We start from the raw sequence: 26,626 nt of genomic DNA on the forward strand, positions 1-26,626 counted from the left end.
CGTCCTCCCGGACGCATTACATTCAATTAGGTCACTCTTGTGTACAGCGACCAATACGACCCCTCACGAGCAGATGTTCACTTTCCCCAGAAAGTCCTCCTCGGGTACTTCGCTCCCAGCTTGGCTGATGTCCCCGGGGCCCATTCTGCTTCGGAAGCATGTCCGGACCCATAAGTCCGAGGAGGTCCAATTGGTCGAGGAGGACCAATTGCTCCACACTAATCCTCAATACACTTATGTAGCGTACCCTGACGGGCGGGAGGACACGGTCTCTGTCCGCGACTTGGCACCCGCAGGTGCCCCTGAGGCCACCACGTCCCTCCGCCCCACTGTCCCTTGTGTTGTCCGCCCAGAGACCGTTACTCCCCTCCCCCCTTCAGTCCCAGTCTCCCATATTGTGCACCCAGAGCCCACTACGGCCCTCCATCCCCCAGCCCCAGTTCCCACTGTTCTCCATACGCCACCAAGACCACAGCTCGCTCCTCTCACCCCTATGTACAGCTCGCTTGAGTCGCCGGTGCCGTCGCCACGCAGTACCCGACTGTTGGACGGGACGACGGATGGGTCCGCCTCACACCACCTGGTGCCTCCTCTCGCCGCTCACTGTATGGAGCCTGGGCTGACTCTGCTTTCTGCTCGGATGACTCTGCAACCTGCCCTACGACGATCGCGACGGCGGATCAAGCCACCAGATCGTCTGGACTTGTGATATTGTTTCCGCTTCACCCCGTGTTGTTTTTTTAAAAGGAGGGGTGAATGTGGTGGACTTCAGTTGTGCCTTTGTCCTACCTGGACCACCGTTGTGTGTTTGTTATGCCTGGACACATCCCCTGCCGGCTCGGCTCCTCCCCTTGTCACCTAGTATAAAGGTGGCTGTCCCCTCCCCCTTGTTCAGTTCGGGTCGGTTACCTGTTGGGATGTGCTCCTGATTCTGTTATGAATAAAAGCCTACAGTTGTATTGGCACACAAGTAGTCTTTTGCCTAATTGATAGCGCATCACACCTAACAAGGACAAGGGCAGCAGATGCATGGAAACACCACCACCTGGAAGTTCCCCTCCAATTCATTCACCATCCTGACTTGGAAATACATTGCCATTTACTGACTGTCACTGGGTTAAAATTCTGGAACTCCCTCCCTAACAGCACTGTGGGTGCACCTACACCACAGAACCTGCAGCGGTTCAAGAAGGCAGCTCACCACCACCTTCTCAATGGCAATTCAGGATGGGTAATAATTGCAGGCCGGGCCAGGGGCACCCACATCAGGTGAACAATCACTAAGAAATGTTTGGACAAATATTCTTCCAAGTATATGATCCACGAGCACCACCTTGTGGTATATTTATGTAAGTGCTGCTCATACTATTTTTCCAGAGGGCAAGATGCTCCCCCTGGAGACAGTCTGGCTTTACAGCAGGCTTGTATAATCAGACAGGAAGGACCCACCCGAATAAAGTTATGACATCTCATTCCCTGGATGGGGAGAAAGGGGGTGTGACGTCTCATTCCCTGGATGGGGAGAGGAGAGGGGGTGTGACATCTCATTCCCTGGAGCGGGGGGAGGAGAGGGGGTGTGACATCTCATTCCCTGGGGGGGGGGGAGGAGTGGGGTGTGACGTCTCATTCCGTGGGGGGGGGGGGGGGGGGGGGCGTGGAGAGGGGGGGGTGACGTCTCATCCTCTGGTCGGGGTGGTTCCGCTGCGTGTATGCGGCTGATCCCTCCTGGCACCATCACTGGGACACTACCAGCCACAGATTACTCTTCCCTGCAGGTGTGAGAGAGCGGGAGAGATGGCTGTGGCTGGTAGTGTACCAGTGAATGAACCGTTACATCCCCTCTCCTCCCCCCCCCCCCCCCACCCCCAGGGGATGATCCATCACACCCCCCTCTCCTCCTCCCCGGGGATGATCCGTCACACCCCCCTCTCCTCCACCCCGCCTCCCCCCCCCCCCCCCCCCCAGGATGATACGTCACATCCCCTCTCCTCCCCCCCCCCAGGGAATGAGATGTCTAGAAGCAGGAGTAGGCCATTTGGCCCTTCAAGCCTGCTCCGCCATTCATTTTGATCATGGCTGATCAAATTCAATTTCCTGATTCTCCCCTTTTTTAGCAGTTGATGTAGCGGAACCAAGATGGAGATATGGTTTGGTAGAAATTTTCCATAGTATGTCACCAGCCCTAGAAACGACGTAACTCCTGGGTGGACGTGGGAGCCGAAACGTCTTTAATCATCCGCACCCGGTCCTCCAAAGGATGTAGACCTGACTTGTCCACTTTGTAGCCCAGATGGGTCACTTGAGGTACCAGGAATACGCATTGCTCCTTTCTTAGGTGCATATCAGCCCTTGAAAAAGACTAAGAAATTCCTCGAGGTTCTGTAGGTGTTCCAGCTTTGTTTTACCTGTAATGAGAACGGCATCCAGATAAATGGCCATCTGGGGTAAACCTTGTAACATGATCTCCATTGTTCTCTGGAAAATCGAGGAGGTAGATCGTACCCCAAAAGGTAACCTTGTTTATTGATAGAGGCCCTTTGGTGTATTGATCGTGGGATATTTCTGCAAATCCTCATCCAGCTGCAACTCCAAATATGCATGGCTAATATATAATTTTGAGAATAGGAGTCCCCCTGCCAACTTTGCATATAAAACCTCGATCCAGGGAATCGGGTATTTGCCCAGCTGTGAATAGCGGTTTAGTTAAAAGAGACTGAACCATCTGGCTTCAAAATAGGCACGACCAGTGCTGCCCATTCCGTGAACTGGACAGGTTTTATGACACCTTCTTGCTCCAGTCTTCTAATTTCTGTTTCCACATTTTCCCTTAAAGCAAACGATAGTGGGCGGGCCTTGTAGAATCACGGGACTGCATCAGGTCAACATGTAGGGTCGCCTTGGCTCCTTTTATGGTTCCTAGCCCTTCTCGGAAAACTTCCGGGTATTTATGCAGGACTTCATTCAAGCAACCATATTCTAACTGGAAGATGTTTACCCAGTCCAGGTGGATTTCTCTCAACTGGTTTTGCCCCATTAGGTTCAGGCCCAAGCCCTTCACTACCATTAATGGCAACTGAACTAGTTGCCTTTCGTAAGAGACAGGAACAAAGGTTGTACCCACACCTCTCAGAGGTTCCCCTGTATCAGTTCCCAGTCTTGCCAAAGCCCTCGATTAAAGTTAAGGGTTGGAATCCAGTGCAAATTTTACAAAACACCGATTCTCTGACCACCGATTCAGCCGCATCTGTATCAACCTCCTGGATCATGATACATGAAGCACTCTTAGGAGTAGAATTGAGTTTGTAAATAAAGGGAATCTGGTGAAGGGACACCGGTCGCTGATGAGTTATTTCAGTGGTGATGAGGAAAAAGAACAAGCCTAAGGAACTTGTTCACTAACAGTCGGCTTTGCATGGAGTGGCAAGTGAAGTCCGCACTTTATAGGCAACCTGCCAAGTAAAACATGATGGGTATACCTGTGGCTTGGTGGGGAGCAGAGGGGGAGAACTCCTTTCTAGCTGGGCAGACTATGGCCAAAATAAAGGCCAGCCAGCTGCAAGGGTCCAGAACTCACCTGACCTTAAAGCTAACCCCCAATCACCCAGGGCCATCTTGACTGGTTCCTGCAATGACTCCTCACCTACCTTCAGCTACAGCTTCAATGCCTATCCTGCAGCCTGGGTCTTTGTAATGTTGGCAGTGACTGCTGCTCCTAGTTGCACTGATGTTACTGGAGTGCTGCTGGTTCCTCATTGGCCAGCAACTCTGAGGGGGCAATCTTACTGGCTCGTCCCTATCGGGTGATGGGGGTAGGGTGCGGATTGGCTAGGATGGTGATCAGGGGGTGGGGATCGGCCACAGCAACTATCTGGGAGGAAGGGGTGGTGATTGGAGGGACGGCAATCAGGAGGGTGGCGATGTCCAGGGGGCAAGGGGCAATGTCCAGGGGGTTGATCGGAGGGGGGTGGGGGCGATGTCCGTGGGTGGGAATGACAGATCTCCCAGTGCACTGGCAGATCAGGGCACCTGTACAGTGGCATCCCCTAGAGCCTAGTAGCCGGCTCCCGGTGTCAATAAGCTGTGCTCACTTCCCCTGATGGTGAGAATTACACTTGAGCTCTATTTTTTCTAAGTGCCGTACGATTGCATCTGGGAGTTTGTCCAAAGATTGGGCATGATTCCCTCCCGTTTTCAAGCTCATTCGGCGCTTCGAATTTTTTTGGGAAGATTGCCCCCTGAGGTTGGAATTTCCCCTGACCATGGCAAGGACTGCATCACCAACTAGGCATTAAATCAAACCAGGAGTGGGTGAGGATTTGGCACAGTGTCTGTGACAGGGTAGCCACCAGTCTCCAGCCAGTGGACAGGCTCATTGCGGTGAACACTCTGATGGTAGAGGACCAGAAGAATATCCAGGGAGGGGTGGATTAATGCAGAAAACTGTGAGATGCTTCATTTTGATGTGAAGATAAACATAGAAACATAGAAAAACTACAGCACAAAACAGGCCCTTCGGCCCCACAAGTTGTGCCGAACATATCCCTACCTTTTAGGCCTACCTATAACCCTCCATCCTATTAAGTCCCATGTACTCATCCAGAAGTCTCTTAAAAGACCCTATTGAGTTTGCCTCCACCACCACTGACGGCAGCCGATTCCACTCGCCCACCACCCTCTGAGTGAAAAACTTCCCCCTAACATCTCCCCTGTACCTACCTCCCAGCACCTTAAACCTGTGTCCTCTCGTAGCAGCCATTTCCACCCTGGGAAAAAGCCTCTGAGAGTCCACCTGATCTATGTCTCTCAACATCTTATATACCTCTATTAGGTCTCCTCTCATCCTACGTCTCTCCAAGGAGAAAAGACCGAGCTCCCTCAGCCTATCCTCATAAGGCACGCCACTCAATCCAGGCAACATCCTTGTAAATCTGCTCTGCACTCTTTCAATCTTTTCCACATCCTTTCTGTAATGAGGCGACCAGAACTGAGCACAGTACTCCAAGTGGGGTCTGACGAGGGTCTTATATAGCTGCATCATTATCCCTGGACTCCTAAACTCAATCCCTCGTTTGATAAAGGCCAGCACACCATACGCCTTCTTAACCAACTCTGCCACCTGCGAGGCCGATTTTAGAGTCCTATGGACCCGGACCCCAAGGTCCTTCTGATCCTCTACAGTACTAAGAGTCTTTCCCTTTATATTGTACTACTTCATTCCATTTGAGCTGCCAAAATGGACCACTACACATTTATCTTGGTTGAAGTCCATCTGCCACTTCTCCGCCCAGTCTTGCATCCTATCTATGTCCCTCTGTAACTTCTGACATCCCTCCAGACTATCCACAACCCCACCAACCTTCGTGTCATCGGCAAACTTACCAACCCATCCCTCCACTTCCTCATCCAGGTCATTTATGAAAATGACAAACAGCAAGGGTCCCAGAACAGATCCCTGGGGCACACCACTGGTGACCGACCTCCATTTAGAAAAAGACCCATCTAGACCCACTCTCTGCCTCCTTTGGGCAAGCCAGTTCTGGATCCACAGGGCAGCAGCCCCTTGGATCCTATGCCCTCTCACTTTTTCGAGAAGTCTTGCATGGGGGACCTTATCGAACGCCTTGCTAAAATCCATATAAACCACATCTACCGCTTTCCCTGCATCAATGTGTTTAGTCACATTTTCAAAGAACTCCACCAGGCTCGTAAGGCATGATCTGCCTTTGACAAAGCCATGCTGCGTATTCTTCAGCATACTAAACCTTTCTGAATGCCCATAAATCTTGTCCCTCAGGATCTCCTCCATCAGCTTACCAACCACTGAGGTTAGACTCACTGGTCAGTAATTTCCTGGGCTATCCCTGTTCCCCTTCTTGAAAATAGGAACCACATCCGCAATCTTCCAATCCTCCGGCACCTCCCCCGTCTCCATCGACGATGCAAAGATCATCGCCAGAGGCTCTGCAATCTCTTCCCTCGCCTCCCACAGTAACCTGGGGTACATCCCATCCTGACCCTGCGACTTATCTATCTTGATGCCATTCAAAGATTCCAGCACAGCCTCTTTGTTAAAGTCCACATACTCAATCTTTTCAGTCCACTGCAAGCCCACAGTACATCCACCCAGGTCCTTCTCCTCTGTGAAAACCGAGGCAAAATACTCATTAAGCACCTCTGCCATTTCTACTAGTTCCGTACAGACTTTCCCGCCTTCACCTTTTATAGGCCCTATTCCTTCATGTCTCATCCTTTTACTCTTCACATATTTATAGAACGCCTTAGGGTTTTCCTTAATCCTACCTGCCAAGGCCTCTCGTGACCCCTTCTGGCTCTCCTAATTTCCTTCTTTAGTCCCTTCCTACAAACCGTATACTCATCTTGATCCCTATCTTCGCCAAGCTCTCTGAACCTTTTGTACGCTTTCCTTTTCTTCTCGACTAGGTCCCGCACAGCTTTCGTGCACCACGGTTCCTTTAACCGACCAACTCCTCCCTGTCTGCTCGGAACGTTGTCCTGTAGAATTTGTAAGGAATAATCATTAAGACAACATATATTGGAAGGAATAATTATTAGGACAAGTAGGAGATAATAATTAACATAGAAGAGATAATCACTACTTGAGAAGCTCTCATATATCACATATCTTATTAAGCATACACATGGATACTCACATAAATGAACATAAAGGCTGAAAGAAGTCAAGCAAACACACAGAAGCTGAAAGTAATTTCTTAAATAAACGTGAGAAAGTCAGACAACGGGAAAAAAGACTTGGCATAGCAGGATGCCCTACAATGGTTGAACAAGCAACAACCTTGGCTGATTAGACAATAAACTTCAGATAAGAAGGCAGGATGTAACCACAGTGATATCATAGCACATTCATTAGTGAAAAAACAGAAAGAAGGCAGATAACGTAGGTCTAGTAAATCATGGTGGCTAACGAAAAGTGGCCTTGGGGTCTGCAACAAAAAAACCTTGACTGTAAGATAAGAATGATGAAATATGAAGCTAAATGTGGATAAAAAGGACTGTCAGAGCACTGGTTTTTTGGATTCGTCTGGAAATCCCGGCTTTATTGAAATGTATTAGCTAATAAAGCCTTGCTGCCTGGAAGATCAAGACTCAGACTCTCTATTCTGATTGATGAACTCTTCTTGCCGTCCACGGGAAACCACGGCAAATCCTAGACAGACATTCCTTGAAAAACAGCCACCTCTCTTCAGTACATTTCCCCGAGAATACCTCCTTCCAATTTACTCCTCTAATTTGCTGCCTTATGTTTTCATATTTCCCCTTACTCCATATAAACGCTTTCCTAGCTTGCCTGATCCTCTCTTTTTCCAATGCAAGCATAAAGGAGATAGAGTGGGCTTACAACATCTTTTAGGTCTAAAATAAAGATCTTAAGAAGCCATGTTTGTTAACATATTATCCATGTTTTGTGAGTATTGCTTCACTTCTCGGTGTGATCAATTGAGGGAGTGGTAAAATGTCTGCTCAATTGTAAAGTTTAAGCTCTCTCCTCTTACTGTTAATGAATGCTAATTGCTGTTAATTGGCTTTTTGCTTTTTATCTTTGACTTGTTATCTTTCTGCCTTTTAATGATTAATAAACCCTTTGGATGAACTATTTAAACTGTTCATTCTTGTTGAATGGTTATGTCTTGTAGAACCCAATTTGAGTTACAATTGGGGAGCTTTTGCAAACAGCCTAACCCACATCCTTTCTAATCAGAAAGACCACTTACTTCCACAGAACATCTTCTGTCTTTACCCCTGCCTCAGCCTAAATGCTGCTGGAACTCTCATACGTGCCATTGTCTGCAGGCTCAACTATTGCAATGCTCTGTAAGCAAGTTTCAGAATAGAATGGCCCTGGTCCATTGGTCCCTGTTCCTTCTCACAGAGTGCCTCTCTGTGAGTCAAACAAATGATACATTTTTAGAAGGTCAGTTGGATTAACTATTAGAATGTAGCAATGTCAAAATATGCTAGAGTATGAGTGGTTGCTTAATTACTGTATGTCATCAAATGACTGCACATAGCCTTGACAACTAAATGTTACAAAAATTGTACAAGTACGCACCAATGGCAAGGAACTTAGATGAAAATGCACAGCAATCCACTTGCAATTTTCTAATTTGCTGGAAATGTTATTGCTATAACCAAAAAGATAAGAGGGGACAAAGGAAGATACGTATCAGGACAAAGGTGGATAGGCATGAGTTAGTTTGTTCTTCCCGCCAAAACTTGAGAGCAACCAAGGAACGATAATGTAAACATAGCCACATATTATTTTGTTTATTACTTTGATTGGGACCATTTGAATGTTGTGGAAAGGCTACCCAAAATGACAACAGCCCAGTTTTAACATACATGTTTATGTAGCTCATCACTAAACCAGAAAGATGAGATGAATAATATGTAATGGTGTTTGGAAGATCCCTTGGTCTCATCATTCAAAGAATTGTCACAAAAATTTCCCTACATTACCAAATGAAAGGTCTTCATCAAGGCATAGACTCACATAGATGCTTTAAAAGGCAGAAAACAGTGACTGTTTTCTTACCTTGTGTGACATTGGGCAGTCATTACATCAATGTGGCTTCATTAAGCCAGGAAGGACCTTTCTCCTTTGGAGCTAATGTAAACTAGCATTCAAATGCAATCAAGATGAAGTACCAGGGGGCAATTATCCCATCCCACTGCGCTGCTTTTGTAGTGCAGCAGGCCGGGAGACTCAGGCGGAGGCCGTTTCACAGGCTTCGCGCTGGGCGCCATGGCCTCCATGAGTCTCTGACAGCCAGATTTCCGGCGCCGTCAGCTCCGCGCCAGAAATCGGTGAGGAGCTGCATAAATTATTCAAACGAGCATTTCAGTACAATTTGAATGTAATTAGCAGGCCCGGGACTGAAATCTCTGGGCCCGCTAGCCTCTCCCCCCGCCTCCCCGCCAGGAGTGTTTCACTCCAGCGGGGTTTACAGTAGCTCCCCACTTGCAGGGAGCTGGCAGCCCAATCTTGCTGGAATGAAGGGAGGCCATTGAGGCCCCCAAGGAGGTCGGGGATAAGGGAGTTGTCCCTGGGCATTGTCACCTTGACAGCACCAGCCTGGCTCCCTGGCACTGCCCAAGAGGCAAAGTGGCAGTGCCCAGGCACTGCCCACTGGGCATCGGGCAGTGTCAGGGGCAGGGCCAGAGGGCCTAATGGGGTGGCGCCTGTTGGGGGGAGGAGCAATCGGCGGCGGGGGGGAGGGGGGGGGGGTCCCACTGCCACTCTGCACTTGGGATTGGTAACAGAAGGAGGAGGGCAGCGATCAGGACAGGGCATCGGGGTGGGGGGAGGGGGGGTTCGGCCTGCCGGAGGAGGGAGGTGGCAGGGTGGATCGGGTTTGGGAGATCATAGCTGCCGGGGGGAGATCGAGGTGGGCTGGAGGCGGCACAGGGGTCAAGTCTGGCCCGGACATGTTCAGGGGGCCAGCGATCGAGCTAGCCAGCAATCAGGAGGCTGGCAGTATGGGGCCAGTGCGCACGCGCCAATCTCAGCGCTGACAGATCGGCACATGCGCAGTGGCCCACTCAGCACAATGCTGCCTGCCTCTCCAGCAGGAATAGTCCCCTCCTCCCCCCCCCACAACTGATTTTTAGCATGATTTATGCTAGTGCACTCTGCAGTGCACAGAGTGTGGGAGATTAATTTTGAAACTCCCGCTGAAAGAAACAGCAGGGTTTACTCCAGGTTTAACGCGAATTTGACACTTAGAATTTTTTTGGGAGAATTGCCCCCCACATTCTGAAATTTTCATCTCGAAGCAATGAAACAAAACCAAAATCTTAAGGAATTTACATTCAAAGGTCATCTCTCTCCATCCACTCCATCTGACGAAGGAGCAGTGCTCCGAAAGCTTATGGTATTTGCTACCAAATAAACCTGTTGGACTTTAACCTGGTGTTGTGAGACTTCTTACTGTGCTTACCCCAGTCCAACGCCGGCATATCCACATCATCTCTCTCTCGCCAGGGCAAGTCATCCTCCTACCCTAACAGCTAGATTTTATGGCATATTTTAAACAAGTACACAATTTAGACATCAATCCAAAGCTACCCTTTACATCATATCTCAGGGAACTAAACAAACTCATGCTGGGGGAGATTTCCTTCCTGTAAGAAGTACAAAATCTGTTTGGTAATTTTATTAAATGAATAGGCCTTAACCACAAGAGGGGGCAGAGAGAACATATAATTCAATTTGGGCAACATTCTATTTTTGTATGTTTCGATCTTCAACTGCATGGGCACATGCAACAATTTTCTTCAGTCATTGTCAAAGGGCTATTGACATTTTTTCCAAAGTGATGTCTCCATTTCCAGCTGCTGAAGTTTCCCCGATTTTCAGCTAACAGCGGAGCTGGCAGATAAACTGCTCAGCAACCATAGCTCATGTTGGTTTGAAACCACATAACAAGAGATACACATCAGTGGCCCTGGATGATTATCTGTTTCCTCTTATTGCATAGGGAGCTGCCTAGTGTCACCTTTGCCTTCCCACAACACATGGTGCATTTCTTAGTCCTATGAGCATACTAAGCAATTTGCAATGTTCACATTAACAATGTGCGTTGTGAACACAGTTGTTTTTCTAAAAGGAGCCTGCCCAATACTTTATATATATTCATTTATACAGGGGATGTGGGGACACTATCAACACAGAGTTGTCTGCTTTGCACCAAATAAAAACCCAGAGGCAGCCAAGAGTTGAAAATCAGGGCAGTAATCTTGATAGGATGACAATTCATCCTATCTGATGTCAGAAAAAAGGTCTAAGGATGCTTTACTGTACAAATCAAGATCCTGGGTTGTAGGGCCTCAAAAGCAAAATTCCAGTACAAATGGACAGAGTTGAAAGTTTAGAAAGTTCAATTTGTAGATCTTGTTTGTAATCTTACTCCCTTCTCCAGCCTCTTAGCTCAGAATTTAACACTTAAAAATGAAACTACAAAATTAGTGCAGTTCTTTAATTCCAAGATCTGAATTTTCTTCACTTTTACACATCATAAATGTTGCAACATGATCTTTGGAATCAGTACTTCAAAGTAAATAGGCTGAGGTGGTTTAGTTTTCTATTTCTTGAAGAAAAGCACCAGCATGACTACATGGGGCGGTTTCGTTTGCTGCGAGGTTTACCACCTTATTCTGTGCAAGCTTTGAGCTCACCCCTAAAATACTAGCCACTGTAAAACTGAATGCATAAACTTGATTGCATTACCGCTACTTCAGTCAAAGCTAATAAAACAGAACCACAGGCAAGGAAAAGAATGTTATAAATTAATCCATAAATATCCCAATCTCTCTCTAGAAGACGGGCGGCACGGTAGCACAGTGGTTAGCACTGCTGCTTCACAGCTCCAGGGACCTGGGTTCGATTCCCGGCTTGGGTCACTGTCTGTGTGGAGTTTGCACATTCTCCCCGTGTCTGCGTGGGTTTCCTCCGGGTGCTCCGGTTTCCTCCCACAGTCCAAAGATGTGCCGGTTAGGTTGATTGGCCATGCTAAAAATTGCCCTTAGTGTCCTGAGATGCGTAGGTTAGAGGGGTTAGCGGGTAAATATGTAGGGATATGGGGGTAGGGCCTGGGTGGGATTGTGGTTGGTGCAGACTCGATGGGCCGAATGGCCTCTTTCTGTGCTGTAGGGTTTCTATGAAGACTGATTTTGTGATGTAAAAAAAACGCGGTAACGAATGTTATCATCCTGCACCATCTGAAGTTGCATTATGCAAACTGTGCTTCCTCTTCTAATTCAGAGTCTGCCTTCATTTGGAGAAATACGGTCCCTTGTTCCCTTTTCTTTTAGTAATCTCATTTGCTTCTTTAACAACGCATCAAACCAATCCTAGGTCCAGTACATCGTCAATCATTTGGTACTGTTCTTACAGGAAACACGTTTATTTGATGAAAGGATGGCAACAAAGATGTTGAAAATCATTTTTCCATTTCTAATGTTACCACTAAGTAAGTAAGGTTTAATTTGTTATTTCAGCAAGTAAACGTGGAGAGACGATTAGAAGATTTCCTGTGCCCTATCCACAAAAGAAATTCTAACCCTTTTTTGTAGGACGTGTTTAGAATGTTTTTAACACTTAGGGGTACAGAGGAAATATTTCTTCTCTTCCACAAAAGTAAAGGAATACTTATCAGACACCACAGACCACTATGTAGTTATACGTATTAAAATTTATTTAAAGGTCGGTGTCACACGCAACAGGTAAACCCTGTGCAATCTGGAAAATCCTTGGATCAATAGATAATTGTTATATCAGACCTTATTTGAAAACAAATGTATGGCATGATTAATTATTGTAATTTTGAATTTTTAAACAGACTGGGTGGTTAACGAAAAATATCTAAACTTTTGTTTTTGTTATTTCAGTTCAAATGAATCAATCGGGGGTGCAGAAAGGTAAGAAATGTTAAAAGCTGATTCTTAAATGTTCTGACTTCGCTGTATAGGATCTTGTCAGCAAGGCAAAAACGCATGTGATAACGTTTAACTCCTGCAATTTTTGTCTAGATCTGAATCAGCAAGTGAACTGTAAAACCGTTTGGTCTATCAGTGTTACTGGCATATGAAGGGTTCCAAAGGGATCCCTCCCTTATCTATAAATGTTGCTTTGGTTTATTAAGTATAAAATTGAGCTTAAAATGTTGGGGTAGGTCATGACTTTGACAGAAAGGTCAACAAAAATAAAAATGGGAAGAGATGTAAAGCCAGTTGCCACCTCGTAATCCCCCATTTTACACAAATCTACCCCATTTTATCTAACTGAGCTGTGAGCATTTTAGCATGTTGAAGAATCAGTATATTTGTTTAATCTGTTTGCATGTATTTTTGTGGTGATGCATTCGTCAGCTCATGCAAATGTTTCATCATAGATACTTTATCATTTTTGTGTTTTTCATCAATGAGAAATGAAATGCACGGAAATTATCTACAAATTGTAGTCTTGAGTACATTGCCAGATAAAATTTAAATTTAAACAGGTGTTGATTTTTCACATTTATTCAGAAAACACATATAGTTCCTTGATCCAGACAACCAACTGCTTCTTAAATGATTCAGAACTTTTTTCGTTAACCACCCAGTTGACAGTCCATTCCATGTACTGAGCACTCTGGCCCGATTTTCACACCCAGGTCAGGAACCCAGAACAGGACATTTCCTGACCCTATAAATCCGGCCCAGGAAAAGGATCTGTAAAAATTGGATTTTCCTTCTGGGAAGGGGCAAGCTGGCTGGATCAGAAGGCAGGCCCACCAGAGCAGAACAAGAATGGAGACTACTGGGTGTGGAGACTAGCAGGGTAGAAGGCCTGCCTTTGCTCTAACACTTTGTTGAGTTTATTTAAAACATGATTAAAACAAAAACAGCCCTCCAGCCCTCACCACCTCTGCCCCTCTCTTCCCCCCACACCCCACACATCATACAAGCCGCATTCATGTCACCTAAAGCCACCTCATGTCCTCCACCCAACACCCCCATTCCCCATTATACCTCCATGCCACCCTACATTCCTCTATCCATTCCCCCAACTGTTACTCACAATAAGCAGCTGTGAATCATTCCAGACTAGTCTTTAGGCACTTTTTCCAGCTCTTTTTATTTTCTTGGCCTCCCAAGCCAATGGACAACAATTCTATTTTTTCTCACCAAGAATATGATAACTCCATTGTGCTAGAGTACCCATCTGGCATGTGCAGCATCACTAAAAATGACCAACCTCATATGCTCTGGCACACTGAAAGCTGGAAACTGGAGCACACATCTTTCCGAATGTAAGTTTTTAGTGTTTTATTTGCTCTCAGGATTTTATTAGAAGCATGTTTCATCATGGCACTTCACTCTAACACACCATAGCTAATGTCATGTCTAGTTTGAGTGCCTAGCCAGTTCAACTACCCTATCAAAGTTCTGAGTAGTTCTGTTTCTTCCTTGGTAGCTGGATCCTCTTTTTGTGAGGATCTAACCTGAGTTTTAGGGATATGATTAATGTTTTCTAGATAAGACTATTGATTCAATGTCACTCCTAATTTGTTTTGCTTAATGTCTAAACCTATGTATTTAAAGGCCCTGAAGCCTGACTTCCTCCCTTGAATTCCTTCTTTAACTTCCTGATTACCCCTTGCTCAAGTTCAACAGAGCCTCTTCACAGGAAATCATCAATATGCACGATGAAAATTCCAGCTAGCTTCCCCTTATGGTACCAGTAGAATATTATGCGGTCCACCTTTAACTGAACACAACCTCTTTCAATAGGACAGATCTCATGGGAAAGATACTATATCGACGCAAGATTCAATCCGTAGACACACTTGTTCAACTTCCATTCCTTTCCTTATGCTCAGAACTATGCTTAGGAATTATGCTTAGAACCAAAGGAAGTAGGTGAGATCCTAAATGAATACTTTGCATCAGTATTCACAAAGGAGAGGGACACGTTGATTGGTTGTGTCTCAGAGGGATGTGTAGACCTGTTAGAACAAATCGCAATTACAAGGGAGGAAGTGTTCGGTGTTTTAGGAAGCATTAAGGTAGACAAATCCCCAGGGCCAGATGGCATCTGTCCTAGATTACTACTATATGATCTTTCTCCCGTGTGAGCAGAACTTCATTCACAAGTTCGTGATTTTTTTCTGAGGTCAAGCCACTTTCTAGTTCAGTGTCAGAAGATACACAGTTTCTCTCTTGTTTTAAACAGCAAGTTTCTGCCCGGTTCTAAAAGAAGCAAAATATGCCTCTCTTCCTCTCTCTCCAGAAGTGCTCTGTGAACTCGAGGACTGGTAATCTAACTATAAGCACATAAGTCTGTGTGTTGTTAACTGACTCTGAAGGAGTTTTAAGTCTGTAAGAGGAATATTGCTTGAATTGGAACTCATAGGGATAGGTTAACAATTAAGAATTGTACCTTGTCAAGTTTAAGTATTGTTCAATTGTTAAATGTTAAGCTAATTTGTTTGTTATAGTTAAACTGTGTTGTTAGGTAAAGTTTGTTTTGATAAAAGCTTCCCAGTGTGTCAGTAGAATAGTGCCTGGAGTGAAACATCATATCCTCACACTAATGCCAAAAATAGCAAATAGTTGCAGTCTAGTCTAACTTCATATTATACCTAGGGGTTTTTGATCCATAACAATATATATCCTTCTCCTGTCATTTCCAAATTACCTTCTTTTTGTCCACCAAATTCTTATTCTCAGTGTTTACCAAAATTTCATTAATTTTTTGTTGCGAAATCTCTGGCTTCCTTAATGGTAAGCATTATTGGCCTGATCGAGTAAAATGCAGATCCACACATTTTACAAACATGCCTTCTTTATTCAGTAAGGAGTCTAACAACACCAGGTTAAAGTCCAACAGGTTTATTTGGTAGCAAACGCCACTAGTTTTCGGAGCGCTGCTCCTTCGTCAGGTGAGTGGGAGATCATGTGGCTATCTAGATAAGTCTTAAATGTTCCCAATGTGTCCGCCTCCACCACCTTGCCCGGCAGCGCATTCCAGGCCCCCACCACCCTCTGTATAAAATACGTCCTTCTGATATCCGTGTTAAACCTCCCCCCCCTCACCTTGAACCTATGACCCCTCGTGAACGTCACCACCGACCTGGGAAAAAGCTTCCCACCGTTCACCCTATCTATGCCTTTCATAATTTTATACACCTCTATTAGGTCACCCCTCATCCTCTGTCTTTCCAGTGAGAACAATCCCAGTTTACCCAATCTCTCCTCATAACTAAGCCCTTCCATACCAGGCAGTATCCTGGTAAACCTCCTCTGCACTCTCTCTAAAGCCTCCACGTCCTCCTGGTAGTGTGGCGACCAGAACTGGGTGCAGTATTCCAAATGCGGCCGAACCAACGTTCTATACAACCGCAACATCAGACCCCAACTTTTATACTCTATGCCCCATCCTATAAAGGCAAGCATGCCATATGCCTTATTCACTACCTTCTCCACCTGTGCCGTCACCTTCAAGGATCTGTGGACTTGCACACCCAGGTCCCTCTGCGTATCGACACCCTTTATGGTTCTGCCATTTATCGTACAGCTCCCCCCTACTTTAGTTCTACCAAAATGCATCACTTCGCATTTATCTGGATTGAACTCCATCTGCCATTTCTTTGCCCAAATTTCCAGCCTATCTATATCCTTCTGTAGCCTCTGACAATGTTCCTCACTATCTGCAAGTCCAGCCATTTTCGTGTCGTCCGCAAACTTACTGATCACCCCAGTTACACCTTCTTCCAGATCGTTTATATAAATCACAAACAGCAGAGGTCCCAATACAGAGCCCTGCGGAACACCACTCGTCACAGGCATCCAGCCGGAAAAAGACCCTTCCACTACCACCCTCTGTCTTCTGTGACCAAGCCAGTTCTCCACCCATCTAGCCACCTCCCCCTTTATCCCATGAGATCATAGAACATAGAACAGTACAGCACAGAACAGGCCCTTCGGCCCACGATGTTGTGCCGAGCTTTATCTGAAACCAAGATCAAGCTATCCCACTCCCTATCATCCTGGTGTGCTCCATGTGCCTATCCAATAACCGCTTAAATGTTCCTAAAGTGTCTGACTCCACTATCACTGCAGGCAGTTCATTCCACACCCCAACCACTCTCTGCGTAAAGAACCTACCTCTGATATCCTTCCTATATCTCCCACCACGAACCCTATAGTTATGCCCCCTTGTAATAGCTCCATCCACCCGAGGAAATAGTCTTTGAACATTCACTCTATCTATCCCCTTCATCATTTTATAAACCTCTATTAAGTCTCCCCTCAGCCTCCTCCGCTCCAGAGAGAACAGCCCTAGCTCCCTCAACCTTTCCTCATAAGACCTACCCTCCAAACCAGGCAGCATCCTGGTAAATCTCCTCTGCACTCTTTCCAGTGCTTCCACGTCCTTCTTCTAGTGAGGTGACCAGAACTGCACACAATATTCCAAATGTGGTCTCACCAAGGTCCTGTACAGTTGCAGCATAACCCCTCGGCTCTTAAACTCCAACCCCCTGTTAATAAAAGCTAACACACTATAGGCCTTCTTCGCAGCTCTATCCACTTGAGTGGCAACCTTTAGAGATCTGTGGATATGGACCCCAAGATCTCTCTGTTCCTCCACAGTCTTCAGAACCCTACCTTTGACCCTGTAATCCACATTTAAATTAGTCCTACCAAAATGAATCACCTCACATTTATCAGGGTTAAACTCCATTTGCCATTTTTCAGCCCAGCTTTGCATCCTATCTATGTCTCTTTGCAGCCTACAACAGCCCTCCACCTCATCCACTACTCCACCAATCTTAGTGTCATCAGCAAATTTACTGATCCACCCTTCAGCCCCCTCCTCTAAGTCATTAATAAAAATCACAAAGAGCAGAGGACCAAGCACTGATCCCTGTGGCACTCCGCTAGCAGCCTGCCTCCAGTCCGAAAATTTTCCATCCACCACCATCCTCTGTCTTCGATCAGACAGCCAGTTACCTATCCAATCGGCCAACTTTCCCTCTATCCCACACCTACTCACTTTCATCATAAGCCGACCATGGGGGACCTTATCAAAGGCCTTACTAAAATCCATGTATATGACATCAACTGCCCTACCTTCATCAACACACTTAGTTACCTCCTCAAAAAATTCTATCAAATTTGTGAGGCACGACTTGCCCTTCACAAATCCGTGCTGACTATCCCGGATTAATCCGCATCTTTCTAAATGGTCGTAAATCCCATCCCTAAGGACCTTTTCCATCAATTTACCAACCACCGAAGTAAGACTAACCGGTCTATAATTACCAGGGTCATTTCTATTCCCTTTCTTAAACAGAGGAACAACATTCGCCATTCTCCAGTCCTCTGGCACTATCCCCATGGACAGCGAGGACCCAAAGATCAAAGCCAAAGGCTCTGCAATCTCATCCCTTGCCTCTCAAAGAATCCTAGGATACATTTCATCAGGCCCAGGGGACTTATCGACCTTCAGTTTATTCAAAACTGCCAGGACATCCTCCCTCCGAACATCTATTTCTTCCAGCCTATTAGCCTGTAACACCTTCTCTTCCTCAAAAACATGGCCCCTCTCCTTGGTGAACACTGAAGAAAAGTATTCATTCATCACCTCGCCTATCTCTACTGACTCCATACACAAGTTCCCACTACTGTCCTTGACCGGCCCTAACCTCACCCTGGTCATTCTTTTATTCCTCACATAAGAGTAAAAAGCCTTGGGGTTTTCCTTGATCCGACCCGCCAAGGACTTCTCATGTCAGATCCATCTTGCTTATGACATTACAACTTAAAAATAAATACTCATTCATAAAAAACATTTAATATATTGAACTTGCTTCAGCTAATTTATTATGAAAGCAAACATTTATAATCTGTAATCAGTACCACTTGGAACTATCAATCAAATTCTCACTAAACAGGCATCCTACTGCAAAAATGTAAGTTGTAAAATCAGTTACACAGCACAAATCCCAAAATGATAACCGTCAGGAGGATTTCAACAGAGCACTGATTTTTCTTCAAACACCGCACTTTTTAAAAATTTGAAGCCCAGAAAGTTAAATCCCTTGATACCTTTGACAGTTCCCAAGAGTTTTAACAGTTTGTTGACAACTCAGATAGTTATTTGATAGCTATGACAGTTCCAATGAGTTTATGTACTTTTTACTCGTAATCATGCCTGCTTTTAACATTCCCAAAGAGCATCTGCCCTGTCCCAAAGGTTGCCTTGTCTCTCCCAAAGGTGTCCCAGAACCATATCTAAAGATGTACATTACCTTTTCAAAAAGATACCCTGGCTATTCAAAAGAATCATGATGTGGAGATGCCGGCGTTGGACTGGGGTAAGCACAGTAAGAAGTCTCACAACACCAGGTTAAAGTCCAACAGGTTTATTTGGTAGCAAATACCATAAGCTTTCGGAGCAGAGCTCCTTCGTCAGATGGAGTGGTTATCTGTTCTCCAACAGTGCACAGACACAGAAATCAAGTTACAGAATACTGATTAGAATGCAAATTTCTACAGCCCGCCAGGTCTTAAATGTACAGACAATGTGGGTGGAGGGAGCATTCAACACAGGTTAAAGAGATGTGTATTGTCTCCAGACAGAACAGCTTGTGAAATTCTGCAAGTCCAGGAGGCAAGCTGTGGGGGTTACTGATAATGTGACATAAATCCAACATCCCGGTTTAGGCCGTCCTCATGTGTGCGGAACTTGGCTATCAGTTTCTGCTCAGCGACTCTGCGCTGTCGTGTGTCGTGAAGGCCGCCTTGGAGAATGCTTACCTGAAGATCCAAGGCTGAATGCCCGTGACTGTGCCCTGTTTGAGAACAGATATCCACTCCATCTGACGAAGGAGCTCTGCTCCGAAAGCTTATGGTATTTGCTACCAAATAAACCTGTTGGACTTTAACCTGGTGTTGTGAGACTTCTTACTATTCAAAAGAATCTACAGGGTTCAGAGCTACTCCTACCAAGTCTAATCTGCACACTTGGGGTTTCGGACACCTACCTCACGAGTGGCGGCGACTGCTGATTTGTATGGGTAATTGCCTCCATGAATTACAAATTTTGAAACTGCCCTGATTCCCCCCACCACTGTGTAAATGGTAGGGGCTGGGTTTGAAGGCAGGACTTCCAGTTTCAGGGTTCTGCTGACATTTTTGCTCTCCATCGGTGCAAAAATGCAGTCAGAAGCCTGACTCCAGATGTCCAGCTCCTGAACTTGGCCCCTCCCATTTTCACAATTTTGGGAGGGTAAATGGAAAGGTTCTAAATAGCACATTCGTGAGAGGCTTTCCATCTGTGGGAAAAATCAGCCTGTGTGTGGAGAACCCTCTGGCATAAATGTCAGATTTCCCTTTCATTCACTTTTCTTTTGTGATGTTCTGATTTTTCACCTCTCCTCATTCACTCTAACCTACCTATTTCTGACCTTGCTGCAATTTGTTCTCTCAAGTTCAATCCTGATATTGTCATTAAATCTGCTGGCAAGGGCAGCACTGTGTTTTTTGCTGCATTCTCCATTGTGGAGGCTGAACACCAACTTTCCAGTACCTTGTTCTACTTTCCTAAACCACAACTTTGCCATTAAGTATCTAGCTATCATTTTTCAGACCGTCACTGACCTCATCTTTCGCAAAGCCTCCAACTTCGCAGACCCAAATCCTGTACAGACCACTTCTAATTCATTCCCAAGATCCACAAACAGCATTGCTCTGGTAAATTTCCATTTCAGCCTGTGCTTATCCTACAAACTGATATCTTCCAATCTCACCTGATCCTATTTTCCCCCCCATCCAGTTTCTTTCTGCCTACATCCACAATCTTGCCAGTGCCCTCCTCCATTTTTAACAGTTTCCACATTTCTCTCCCTAACCACATTCTTTTCACTATGGGCACCACCATTTTCATGTCCCACAAGGAAGACTTGAGGGACTTTCTACTTCATCCACCACATCCTCTATCTGGTTAAATTTGTTCCTATACTTAGAGTGTTTAGACTCCACTCATTTCATTCAAATAAAAGGTGTCACTCCAGGAATCTGCATGAGTTCTATGTCCCACTTTTCATAGGATATGTGGAACATGCTTTGTTCCAATCCTACAAGGGGTCCCTCCCTCACCACTTTTCTGGTACATTGATGACTGTAATGGTGCTGCTCGCTGCTCTCCCCATGAACTGGAAAACTTCATCAATTTTGCTTCCAACTTTCACCTTTTCCTCACCATCGCATGGACCATCTCTAAATCTTCACATCTTCAACTTCTCCATTTCAGCAGATGGACTACAGGCCAAAAGTCTTCTCCCACAGCTGTCTGGATTACACTTTCTCCCACCCCACTTCCAATAAGGACTCAATCCCATTCTCCCAGTTTCTCTATCACATCTGTTCTCCCAATGCCATCTGATATATTTTCTTTTGCCTCCACTGAGGATTCTTCTCCACCATGATCGACCAGGCACTTAACTATGCCCATTGTATTTCCCACAATTCTGTTTTCATTCCTTCCCTGCCACCCACAATAACAATGGTTTCCCATTATCCACACTTCCATCCCACCAGTTTTCGTATAGCTTGATTACGCTTCCTCAAACCCTGTCTCCTGAAAGGATTCCATCCTATATTCTCCCAGATTTTCTGTCCTGTCTCACCTGCAGTCTTTCATAGCTTCTGTAACATTTACCTTTTTCTCAATGGAGGGTTCGCCACACCCTTCCCCACCCCACCCAACCACCACCATTGTTGACAAGGCACTCCACCATGTCGAACCCTTTTCTTGCACTTCTGCTCTCATTCCTTCCCCTCCCTCCCAGAACTGTGAAAGGATTTATCTTGTTCTCACTTCCTGTACATCCAGTCTTCCTATTCAAAGGATCATCCTTCATCAGTTCTGCCACCTGCATCATGACCAAACACATCCTTCCCTTCCCTCTCTTGTCAGCATTCAGAAGGGACTGATCCATTCGCAATACTCTGGTCCACTTCTTAACACTCCCAACACTGCTCCCCCTCCCTTAGTTTTCCTTTAAAGTTAGTATGCTGTTTACAATATGGTCTCCTTTATACTGAGCAGACCAATTGCAGCTTGGGTAACAGCTTGGTGGAACAGCATTTTGCAAGCATGAATCTGAGTTCCCGGTTGCTTGCTATTTTAATTCACCACTTTGCTCTTGCTCATCTTTCTGTCCCCGGCCTGCTGCAATATTTCAGTAACGCTCAACACAAGCTCGAGGAATAGCACCTTGTCTTCCAGTTGGGCATTCACAGCTTATAGGCTCCAACATTCAGTTCAACAATTTCAGACTATGAACTCTGCATTCAATTTTGATTGTTTCGCTTACCATGTGTTGGTTTTGAATTTTGTTTTTCACATTTTCATTTTAGGACAAAGTTGTTCATTATTCTGCCATTCATGCTCACTCCGAACAAATGCTTTGCTTCTATGCACCCATTACCACTCCTTTTGCCTTTTATGCCATGATATATTTGTCATTTAATCTCCCCTGACTTGTATCCTATCCCACTCCAATCTGCTGCTCGCTCCTTTCAATGGCATAAATCCATCATATTTCTATCTTCCTTCAAATGTAAAGGGAAGTCATATTTGACTTGAAATGTTAAATCATTTATCGAATCCCTACAGTGGAGTAGGAGGCCAATCAGCTCTTCAAGCCTCCGCCGACAACAATCCCACCCAGGCCCTATCCTCTTAACCCCACATATTTACCCTGCTAATCCCCCTGACACTAAGGGGCAATTTAGCATGGCCAATCCACCTAACCTGCACATCTTTGGAGTGTGGGAGGAAACTGGAGCACCGGGAGGAAACCCATGCAGACAAGGGGAGAATGTGCAAACTCCACACAGTCACCCAAAGCCAAAATTGAACCTGGGTCCCTGGCGCTGTGAGGTGGCAGTGCTAACCACTCTGCCACCTTGCTGCCCCTGTTTCTCCGTTTCTCTGTACACAGGTGCTGCCAGATCTGCTGAGTATGCCAGCATTTTCTGTTTTTACTTCAGATTTCCAGTACATGCAGTATTTTACTTTTATTTTCATATTCAGACATCCATCACCTGCAGTGTGATAGAATCATAGAAACCCTACAGTGCAGAAGGAGGCCATTCGGCCCATCGAGTCTGCACCGACCACAATCCCACCCAGGCCCTACCCCCACATATTTACCCGCTAATCCCTCTAACCTACGCATCCCAGGACTCCAAGGGACAATTTTTTTAAACCTGGCCAATCAACCTAACCCGCACATCTTTGGACTGTGGGAGGAAACCGGAGCACCCGGAGGAAACCCACGCAGACACGAGGAGAATGTGCAAACTCCACACAGACAGTGACCCGAGCCGGGAATCGAACCCGGGATCCTGGAGCTGTGAAGCAGCAGTGCTAACCACTGTGCTACCGTGCTGCCCAACTGTGCTACCGTGCCGCCCGTGATGCCACCACCTTTTCCATTCCCCTTCCCATTCAGTGTTCTGAAGGAATTGTTTTTTCCACAACACTTGTAATAACCCCCAGGACTTGCATGGGGAATCACTGGTTGACTTCCCTGTAGGACTCGTTGGATACAAGCTCCCTGGTGATTGGTAATTACCTTACCAGGTGGAGCTCGTATACTGAGCCCTTTATAAAGCAGGCCCCTGAGTGGGTCCACTGTCGCATTGTCTGAGTTGGGATCTGTTTGTGTTCACCACAGACCTGTGGCTTGGCTTGGCTTGGCTTTACTACCCTTTACCTTTACCTTGCACAATAAAGCACTGTTCCTTTACAGCTGAGTCCTGGAGTTATTATAACACCCTAATCTGATCTTAACTTCCCCAAACCAGATTTAGTAACTCTTTTGCTAAACACTTGCTTAAATGCGTGACTCTGTGTACTAGTTGGCAGCTTCTGTCCAGTCACCTATCGCTTTAATTCTCTGTTCCCCATCTAACCTCTCTGTTCCTAAAATCATCCATTGAACTTCACTGAAAAAGTGTAAGCTCAAGGAAGAGAAGCTCACTATTCACTTGGACACTTCAGAACCTACCATCCAAACATTGAGTTCAACAATTTCAGGTCATATAACCTCTGCCTTATGTTTCACAGCTAACAATTATTTGTACTGATTCTACTATTCCCATATACATCTTCTATAGACCCATCTTTTAATTTCTTTACATGTCCAGTTATCATCTCCTTTTGCCTTGCACTAATATCCCTTTAGTCATTTGATCTTTCCTGCTTTTTACCCTATCGCAAACCTTCCCTTTTGTACCCACCATCACCCACCCTTTCTCTGGCCTCTAGACTAGATAAAAAACTGTTACATCTAAATTTTCACTTCTGATAAAAGGCTGCTAACCTTATACATTAACTCTTTCTCACTCCAGCCAAACCTGCTGAGTATTTCAAGAATTTTCTCTTTTTGTTTCAGATTTTTAACATCTGGAGTGTTTTGCATTTGTAAGCATACTTAAGAGTTTGATTATTTCAGCAAAGTCCAAGTCTTCAGGCATAGAGTTTTTCTAAAATACATAACCAGAAGTAAACAAAATTATATACGCTGATAGTAGCTTCTGTGCAAGTGCAGTAGTGGGAAAAGTATTGCATGAATTGACTTTCATTTCTGTTTTTCTCTCACAGATGTGACTATAAACACTGTAGAAATAAAAACTGATGCTACAGATGATGAAAATATTCAGGAGGGAAGCAACATTACCCTGACCTGTTCAGCAAATATCATTATACCTCCTGATCAAAGATCTCAGATTTTGCACTTATTTTATAAGGGGGAAAAGAAGGATATTCTGCTGCAAAACGCTTCATCCAATGGGCTAAGTTCCAAGTACATACTGCAATCTGCTCGGGCCTCACATTCCGGATACTATAGTTGTGTCGTGGAAGCAGGAAGTAAAAGGAAAGAGAGTGACACCACATTTATAACAGTTAAAGGTATTGTGAAATATGAAACATATGACAGATAACATGGAATATAAAGAAAAAATATAGTTTCTTTACATGACATCAGCACTTCCCAAAACACTTTATGATCAGTGAAGTACTCAACAGCAATATGACAATGCTGAACATCTACTCCGTTGATGGCTAGAGAACCAGCACTCCTTTGAATGTGTCATGGAAATTTTTTATATCCACTTGAGAGGGCAGAAAGGATCTCCGTTTAACTTCTCATCCAAAATGTAACTGGTTTGATTAGTAAGTATGTGGACGACACAAAGGTTGGTGGATTTGCAGATAGCGATGATGACCATCAGAGGATACAGCAAATTATAGATCGGTTGAAGGCTTGGGCGGAGAGGTGACAGATGGAGTTTAATTCGGACAAATGTGAGGTAATGCATTTTGGAAGGTCTAATACAGATAGGAAATATACAGTAAATAGCAGAACCCTTAAGAATATTGATAGGCAAAGGGATCTGGGTGTACAGGTACACAGGTCACTGAAAGTGGCAATGCAGGTGGAAAAGGTAGTCAAGAAGGCATATGGCATGCTTGCCTTCATCGGCCAGGGCATTGAGTTTAAAAATTGGCAAGTCATGTTGCAGCTTTATAGAACTTTAGTTAGGCCGCACTTGGAATATAATGTTCAATTCTGGTTGCCACACTACCAGAAAGATGTGGAGACTTTGGAGAGGGTATAGAAAAGATTTACCAGGATGTTGCCTGGTATGGGAGGGCATTAGCTATGAGGAGAGGTTGGAGAAACTTGGTTTGTTCTCACTGGAACAATGGAGGTTGAGGGGTGACCTGATAGAAGTCTACAAGATTATGATGGGCATGGACAGAGTGGATAGTCAGAAGCTTTTTCCCGAGGTGGAAGAGTCAATTACTAGGGGGCATAGGTTTAAGGTGCAAGGGGCAAGGTTTAAAGGAGATGTACGAGGCAAGTTTTTTACACAGAGGGTGGTGGGTGCCTGGAACTCACTGCCGGGGGAGGTAGAGGAAGCAGATACGATAGAGAGTGTTAAGGAGCGTCTGGACAAATACATGAATAGGATGAGAATAGAGTGATATGGTCCCCAGAAGGGTAGGGGGTTTTAGTTCAATTGGGCAGCATGGTCGGTGCAGGTCTGGAGGGCTGAAGGGCCTATTCCTGTGCTGTAATTTTCTTTGTTCTTTAAAAGTGCGGCACACCCTCAGAGTTCCACTGGGGCAAGCTAGTTTGTGTGCTCAAGATGTTGAAGTGGGCCTTGAACCCACCAACTTCTGTCCCAGAGGTGACAGCTTTGCCACTAAGGTACAGCTTACACCAGTAATACAATTCCAACCAAAGTGTTTCCAATGGTATTATTGTTATCGAATAATATGCAGAAGGGGAGAACTCCTCTGTGCATTATATCAAATGAAATCATAAAGCACTCATGGTGAAGACAGGACTTTTTCCAAGCTCCCGCCTAGAGCAACTTTATCTATGTTTAAGAACAAAACTCAGCATTTCCCTTGTCAATTTAATGTATTTAGTGCCCAAGCTGTTACTGTTATCTTTTTCTTTTTCTGGCTCTATTTTTACCAGTCTCAGCTCCTTTTTTTTAAATCATGGCACCGCCCTGCTCAAAGAGGGAAAACATCAATGCGGCCTTGTCAAGCCTTGGCATTGCCTGTGCCTGATCGTCTGACAGAGAAAAAAGCCAAACATGGAAAGCGCAATTCTTGATGCTATAGAATTTTAATCTAAAATCAACAATGAGGTGGATTTTTTTATCTACTGAACTTCATGGTCAGATTATTACTCTCCAAGAGGAACAACCGACCTCCATTAACTCAGTCAATACTGTTTGTACTTCACATGGGGAACGCCTTGCCAGTCTTGAACACTCCGCCAATGAGTAATTGGACAGAGTGGTGCAGCTTGAGGATAAATTGGTCTCACTCGCATCTGCAGTGGACAAATTGACAATTAAAACTGAGGATCTTGAAGCAAGATCAAAAAGATCCAACTTGATTTTTGGGGTGAGGAAGAACTGTTAGGCCACATCCTACTGAATGCATGGCACAGCTACTAAAAGATGTGCTGGATTTGCCTGGATTCTGCTGTTCGACAGAGCGCAT

At 45.2% G+C, this 26,626-nt stretch overlaps 1 protein-coding gene across 5 annotated transcripts in view; it reads left to right on the forward strand.

Moving 5' to 3' along the window:
• The first annotated feature begins 11,872 nt into the window (after positions 1-11,872).
• pecam1a (platelet and endothelial cell adhesion molecule 1a) overlaps positions 11,873-26,626 on the forward strand; it is a 98,053-nt gene continuing 83,299 nt past the window's right edge. For all 5 annotated transcript variants that reach the window (XM_078225765.1, XM_078225761.1, XM_078225762.1 and 2 more), the window contains exons 1-3: positions 11,873-12,008; positions 12,427-12,456; positions 24,200-24,508. In XM_078225765.1, the coding sequence (XP_078081891.1) occupies positions 11,957-12,008; positions 12,427-12,456; positions 24,200-24,508 (391 nt within the window). In that variant the 5' untranslated portion in view covers positions 11,873-11,956. The remainder of the gene's footprint in view (positions 12,009-12,426; positions 12,457-24,199; positions 24,509-26,626) is intronic.

Source organism: Mustelus asterias, chromosome 12 (genome assembly GCF_964213995.1).
Source record: "Mustelus asterias chromosome 12, sMusAst1.hap1.1, whole genome shotgun sequence".
Lineage (NCBI taxonomy): Eukaryota > Metazoa > Chordata > Chondrichthyes > Carcharhiniformes > Triakidae > Mustelus > Mustelus asterias.